Source organism: Lactuca sativa, chromosome 7, assembly GCF_002870075.4.
Source record: "Lactuca sativa cultivar Salinas chromosome 7, Lsat_Salinas_v11, whole genome shotgun sequence".
Classification (NCBI taxonomy): Eukaryota; Viridiplantae; Streptophyta; class Magnoliopsida; order Asterales; family Asteraceae; genus Lactuca; species Lactuca sativa.
In genome coordinates, this window is record NC_056629.2 from 94,511,281 (window position 1) to 94,519,053 (window position 7,773).

At 35.6% G+C, this 7,773-nt stretch overlaps 1 protein-coding gene and 1 long non-coding RNA gene across 2 annotated transcripts; both read right to left on the reverse strand.

Moving 5' to 3' along the window:
- Nucleotides 1-3,607: 3,607 nt before the first annotated feature.
- On the reverse strand, nt 3,608-4,135 carry LOC122195196 (uncharacterized; the record flags this gene model as incomplete). Its single annotated transcript, XM_042896774.2, has 1 exon — nt 3,608-4,135. A coding segment is annotated over one exon (528 nt), but the record flags the coding sequence as incomplete, so codon positions are not given.
- Nucleotides 4,136-4,227: 92 nt separating this feature from the next.
- LOC128127141 (uncharacterized) lies at nt 4,228-7,459 on the reverse strand. The gene is made up of 3 exons (XR_008225206.1): nt 6,867-7,459; nt 5,890-5,946; nt 4,228-5,411 (listed from the first exon to the last, which is right to left on the reverse strand). It is a non-coding gene; the product is annotated as an uncharacterized LOC128127141 (long non-coding RNA).
- Nucleotides 7,460-7,773: the final 314 nt, after the last annotated feature.

Sequence of the window (7,773 nt, forward strand, 5' to 3'; positions counted from 1 at the left end):
TGCAGTTTATAATCGGTTTATTTAATTCATTTAATGGGTCCTATTACGCGTTTTGTAGTAGTGAACGTAATATACATATTTGGGGTTTAATATTTTTTTTGATAATATTTAAAGAAAGATGATAGGGACTGAAACTTAAACAATGAAAATGTCAATACTTAAACAATGAAAATGTCAATACCGCTCGATACTTATTTTATTTACTAATCTATAAAATACAATACAATAAGTATTTTATTCGATATAAAATAAAATATAAAAAACAAAAAGTGCTACAAATTTCATAGGGTTTTCATGTTTTCGTGTCAATATTTTCATATTTTCTTCAATTTATAATTTTTCAACTCTTCATTATTCACTATAATTTTTTTCCAAATCTACAAGAAAATTAAAAAGAAATTGATTAATGCAAAACATTCACAAAAATACATATGTGATTTACATGTGAATCACATGCAATTCATATGTGAATTACATGTGATTTACATGTGAATCACATACAATTCATATGTGATTCACTTGTGATTTACATGTGATTCATTTGTGAATTACATGTGAATCATATGTGAATTGCATATAATTTATAGGTGATTCATGTGCGATTCACATGTGATTTATATGTGAATCGCATGTGATTTACTTGTGAATCACATGTGATTTACTTGTGAATCATATGTGATTTACTTGTGAATCAAGAATAAGAAATGAAATTAGTATCTAGTAAATGAACTTGGCCTTTGCAAAGGGAGCACCCATGTAAACTATTAGTTGTACAATGAGCATAACATGTCAATGGATTTGATATTGCTTGTAGTTCTTTTAGTTCCAACTCCTCACCGTCTTCTAGCATAGCATATCGACTTGGTTCTTCACGTTTCCCTTCATTCATAGAAATTCATGTATTGGTTGTTATTTCTTGGTTCATCCTTTTTTTATTATACTTCTACTTTGAGATTTCATGGTATTTAATATTTAAAAGCAATAAACAAAGAAGCTTACCTCTTGAGGTTTATTAAAACTTTGCAACTCTTCTTCAATAAAAGTCAACCATCGACTTGATATAACCATAGTTGATACCAAGACTGGATAATAGCAACATGATGCTTAGACAAAACTTTGTCTTCCATGCATGTGATTGTGATGTGACTCAAATTAATGAGTTTCAAATGAAGAATCTGACAGAAAATGAAATCAAACATTTATGATTTACCTAAAGATGTTTTGAAGTGCACGTATACTTGACCCAGTTGTGGAAATAGAAAACTGAGGGTAAAGAGGCAACACCACAAGCATCGTGATCCCATCCTTCTTAATCTATCATGGATAAAAAAAGAAACATCATTATTAACAATCTCAATTGATGACCACTTTATGGTAATCTTTAATTTTATTATTATTATTATTATTATTATTATTATTATTATTATTATTTGATGGAATTGAAATGCCTTGTTGATGGAAAACCACTTATTCTCCACTTATTCTCCAAAATGTGTCTTCAAATGAGTAATTACAACGAAAAAGGATGATTAAATGATAATAAGTTAACTACCTGTTGGGCAGCTTCTTCTGTGAAAGGATGCCAGTAACGCATTGCAATGTGGACATTAGCAGGTAATTTCTTAGCTTCAAGTTCTGAATTTAGAGCAGCAGCCTACAACAAAAAACTATAATCATAAACAACAACATACTTTCAGCCCACATATTTAATACTGATCTTTTCTTTCATGACTTGCTTCAAGATGGAAAGAGCAATAGTCTCAGCTTCTTTTAGTGTCAAATCCTGTAAATACCGGAATCAACAAATCCAGCATTTAGGTGAATGGAATTGGAAATATTAAAATAAAATGAAAACTATATAAAACCTTGTTGTATTGCTCCTGAAGAGAACTATCAGCACCTGCAGACCCTGACCCAATAGCTTTCCCATTACATTGCAAAATGTGCCTGATGGATCTGTATAGTATATGCATATAATATAATAGTTTCATAAATGGTAAATTGCACTTTTATAAATAGCATCTATCACTTATAATGAAACCCTAAAAATTACGTTTGCATAGACAGCAAAATTGAGGTTATTTACTTACTTTATTGACACCATCATTCCCTTCTAACATCAGGTAGTACTTTAATGCGTTTTCATGGTGCTTTACAGTCATTAATGAGTCTGCAGCTTCCATAATTGACAAAGGCATGACTAAATTTCAGAATAATTTCAATACTAACAACCTAAAATTGTAAGATATGAAGCATATACAGGTTATATGAGAATCAAACGCTATGCATTCGAAAAATTTTACAGAACCAGATTATAATATAGCTTCTAACACACGGATCTCCAATAGACTTAGGATTCAATTTCCTTACCAATTCGATTTCAGTTTTATTACCGATCAGGATTCAAAGGAAGTACAACATTTCATAATTGATCAGGCGAAACTATTAACATAAACTGCACAACATACACATAATTGAATGGCATCCATGCTTGTACATAAGGATAATCACATATATACTTACACTTAAGAATTGTGGTTCAATTTTAAGATTGTCAACTCTGATAGTTTCACGCTTGACAGAGCATGAGAAGTCGTTGTTGCGTCCATGGTCATTGTTAATACATGTTGGAAGGTTTGTGATATAGAAGCTTTGATCATTGGAGGATTTCAGATTTCATGTCAATTAATGATTACCATAGATAAAATTTGGATCGATTGTGGATCCATAGATGTCAATGAAGAGTCTGAGTGATGATGCGACACAATCAATAGACGATGCAACGACTGGAGGAAGGAAGGAACGGTGACGGATATTTCATGAATCACGATCTTGACGGACGTTGTAGGCGGTGGTCATGAATCACGATCTTGAAGGTCGTTGTAGGCGGTGGTCATCGATAGAGATACATTGGTGGTTAGAGGCTAAACCATTAGAGAGAGAGAGAGAGGGAGAGGGAGAGAGAATGAGATATTTTTCTCCAGATCTATGATTTGGATAATATTTAATTTTTTTCTCCTATAATACGCTTTCCCTTTTAAGTTAAGATACCCCCGCCCCAATAAGTTTCTATTTATTTATAAAAATGTCACAAATGATCTTAGTCATTTGTTTTTTTGATCTAACGTTCCACATTTAGTTTTCGGATTCTCGGGAAATTATGAGTTCTCAAATGATCATTATATATATATATATATATATATATATATATATATATATATATATATATATATATATATAAGGTTAAAACCCGTGGAACCCACGGGTGTTAATTTTAAATTGAATTTAAAAATTAATTATATAATAAAATTATATTTCATTAATTTAGAAAACTTATGAATTGTAATATTGCATATTTTAATAACTTTGTGATTTGTACGTGTTTAATTACACAGTATATGGTAAGTATTTAATTACAAATGGAGATTTTTAAAACCTTGATTTTTGGTGTATGATTCTCGTTGAACATACAGAGATGATCTCTTACCCATATGTGTAATGAAATTAACATAAAAAAATACAATACGTAATTATAAATAAATAAAATAATATGATGGATTAAGTGTGATTTTCTAATAATGACTAAAAGATGCTACAAAAAAGTCTGTTATAAATTGTGAAAAACTTCCTTATAAACAACATTGGAAGTTTTATTTGTGAGTCTACCATCTTTATCTAAAATTAATAATTTTAATTTCCCTCTGCTTTGAACTCTAGATAAGGCAACATACAATTGCCCATGTGAAAAAACTGGATCTTTGAGAAACAAACCAACCTTTGATAATGATTGTCCTTGACTTTTATTAATAGTCATCACAAAACATACGGCCAAAGGAATCTGTCTTCTTGTGAATTTGAAGGGATTTTTTTTTTCTGATGGAATTAAAGACATTCTTGGAATAAAAGTTTGGTTTCCAATATTAGTTCCAGTTATTATATGTGTCTTGATAACACGTTTGCCCAATGATATCACCTGTAGTCTTGTGTCATTACATAACCCGTTTTTCTTATCAATATGTCTTAGTAACATTACTGGAATACCAATTTTTAAAACTAACTTATGATTTGGTAGACCGGATACTTTGAGACAATTTAATACATCAGGAAAGTATAAATTTGCATCAAACTGATCATGGAGAAATTCAGACTCACATATGCTATCAGAACTTAAATATTCAACCTCATCTCTTGGAAACTTCTTAAGCAAAGGGTCGTTTATTTCCTGAACAACTTCATTCTTTGGAGCAAGTATCGCTCTTTCATGGAAATAATTTGTACTGTTATACTTCTACAAAATTGAAGGATATACAAACTCAATTAACGAACCTATAGGATCACTTGGATCATTAATGAGAATATCATACAGAATATCGATAATCATTTCACTTTCGTTCGGACCACCGAGTTTGCCTTCTCCTATATCCAGTAGCCAATTTGCAAAATCTCTTATTTTTTCTGTATCAGATTGATCCCTTCCAACAGTTAGCCTTATGTTTTTTTTTGTTAATCTATGGACTTTGCAATGTTGCCATAAATATGAAGAACTCAAAGAAGCATTAACAATGTTCTGTCTACTGCCACCCGGTACAACAAGTAGAATCTATCTGAAATCTCCTCCAAAGACAATAACTTTACCTCCAAAAGGAATATTTGAGATGCTTGAATTTCCACACCTTAATACATCTTTCAAAGTTTGATCTAAAGCTTCAAATGCATGCTTATGGACCATAGGTGCTTCATCCCAAATTATTAAAGAGGTTTTTCTTATTAAGCTAGCCAACTTACCATCTGGATTTATTTTACAAAAAGAATCCTCTGTAAGTTCAAATGGAAGTATAAATCGAGAGTGTGTTGTTCTACCACCGGACAATAATAATGAAGCAATAGCGCTTGAAGCAACATTTAAAACAATATTACTATCAGATCTAATTGCTGCAGATATTGTCTTCCATAAAAAAAAAGTTTTACCCGTTCAACCATAACCATTAACGAAGAAGACACCTCCTTTATTTTCTTTAACAACACTCATGATGTTAATGAAAATGTTACTTTGCTCATTTGTTAATACAAGAAACATACGATCACAATCATTCTTTATAACGGGAATGTCGTAATCTAGCTCCTCGGTGATAAGTCGATTGTTTGAAGAAGAAATGGATTCAACATCTGGGTATGTCATCTTTGTGAACTTTTTGAGAGTAGAGTTTGTAACATCCCAAAAACACAGTCTGAAAATTTTGTTTAATTTAATAATAAAAACTATAGTCAATAAGCCTCATATAAAAATCATAAACAATGTATCTCAAAATATTATCACAACTATCAAGTATATCAGAGTATAAACATCCAAGGCTGAACAAATGGTGTGTGCACTGCAATCTTCCCGAGTTCCTATTTTGAAAACTAAGTACCTGAAACCAAAACTGAAAATTCTAAGCACAAAGCTTAGTGAGCTCCCCCAAACTACCACATACCATACAATAAAATATAAACACATATTGGTCCTTTCCCACTGCATCGGACCGAAGTCCGAAAACTGCATCGGACCGAAGTCCGGAACTAACCAGGGCCTTGCCCTCTACATCGGACCGAAGTCCGGAAACTACATTGGACCGAAGTCCGGAAACTAACTAGGGCCTTGCCCTCTGCGTCGGACCGAAGTCCGGAAGCTGACTGAACATAGCATATCATAATCATATCTACTAACATAACACATAAACTACATACTGCATCAGACCGAAGTCCGGAACACATAACACAAAGACATGCTTGAATCACAAAGACATCAAGCACATTGAACTACTGCATCGGACCGAAGTCTGGAACTACTGCTGACTAAACGGGCCGGCATTATGGCCGTAGACCCGTTCCAACAGGAAGGAAACTCACCTCACATGTTGGAGTCCTGCTGATAAAACCATAGCTGCTGGATACCAGATTCCCGATCTGTCCATATCAAAATAACACCCAATTAATAATTGGGTTCTAACACATATTCATAAATCCATGCTTGGGGTAAAAGACTACTTTACCCCGCAACTTAGCTTGACTTAAGCCCAAGGCCCAATCCAAAAGCCCAAAAGTCTAATAATGGACCAAGGCCTAACTATGGCCCAATTTTCCAAATTGGGCCCAAACCTCTACATGGACTTCCCTTAAGACCCAATTGTTCAGTCCAATCTAACATGTCTTGTTCTAAGGGCCCAATATCATACAACCATCTAGGCCCAAACTATGGCCCAATTTACTAAATTGGTCCCAATCCTTTATATGGGCCTTACCTTAAAGCCAACCTGATTACTCTAGTCCATTTGATTATTCTTGAATGGCCCAACACAAAGCCCAAGTGAATATTAGGGTTTTCTTACTTAGCCCATTAAGGACTTAAATCCATTAAGTCCTTTACTCTACTAGATAATTGATACGGAGAAATTTGGGCTTAATACACAATCCCATCTCAATGGCCCAAAAGTGGGTCCAATAAGTCCAAGGCCCAAATACTTATAATTAGGGTTTTTTCACTCAAACATGGCCCAATAGGCCTGAATAAGTCTTTAAGCCCATTTGGGTCTTGTTAGGTCCATTAGGGTTTGCTTGTGGGGCACCACCCACTACCGCCTCGGGTAGTGGTGGTCAATGGTGGCTCGCGGCGGCGGCGGCCACCTTACGGTGGTGTTTACTATTATTATTTTCATTATTCCATGCTAATTACAATTACAAGGCTTTTATCCAAAATATACACACTAACTAATACACACACACAGCCACACCATGGTGGCCGGCGGTGGCTCGTGGTGGTAGTGGCTTCCTTGCTATTTCCGGCTAGACTAAACACAACACACAAAACCAACGGAAAATACACCCACCCACGCTATAATTTTGAAAGCAACTCCAGCCACCCCCTTGGTGGTCCATGGAGGTCTGGCAGCAGCATAGTTGACGGGGACAACCACCATGGCCGGCTGCCATGGTGGTTCTTCATGGATTGCACCCATCAGAAGAGACAAACCAACCTTCAGTCGATGCTGAAACAACAACCCGAACGCACCCAATCCCTTGCAATGGCAGGCGGTGATGGATGACGACCGGAGCAGTTGGAAGATTGCTTGGTGGCGGCAGCGACCGCTAGCAGCGGCCTAAATGAAACAAAGATGGGAGAACGTTGTCTGCGGCAAGGAGATGATGTGCCCAACACAACAGCGACCACGACGTCAGTAGATGGTCCTAGTCTTCAACCACACCGGAGCAGCATGGCGGTCTTCAACATGGTAGCTCCTGGCTTCGTCGTTGACCGGCATGGCGATAGAGCGGCGGATGCAATGCAGCGACTCTCAGCAGCAATGTACATGGCAGCTACGAAGTGGCAGTATCGGAGAATGGAGAAGGAGGGTGGTGGCGGTGCTGCAAGTTGAAGAAGGGGAAGGGAAATGGCGACCGGTGCTTAGAGGTTGGCGGCTGCAACCTTTTCTTTAGGGCTAGGGTTCCCGTAAGGATATATACCCGGTGCCTCTCTAACTTATTTCCATATTAACAGGATCAACCCCTCCTATCCTCTTTTCTCTCAAAAAGAGTCCGTAATTTACCCATTTAACCCTGGCTTTGGAAATCTATTTCAATTTAAATCCATAAATTACCAAACACACTCTGACCTCCGAAATCCTTTTTAATTTAATCCCGAACATACACTTTTAACCCCTGACTTTTAAAATTCTTCACAAATTAGTCTGGGGCTTACATTTACTAATTTATTCAAATAAACGGGGCGTTACAACT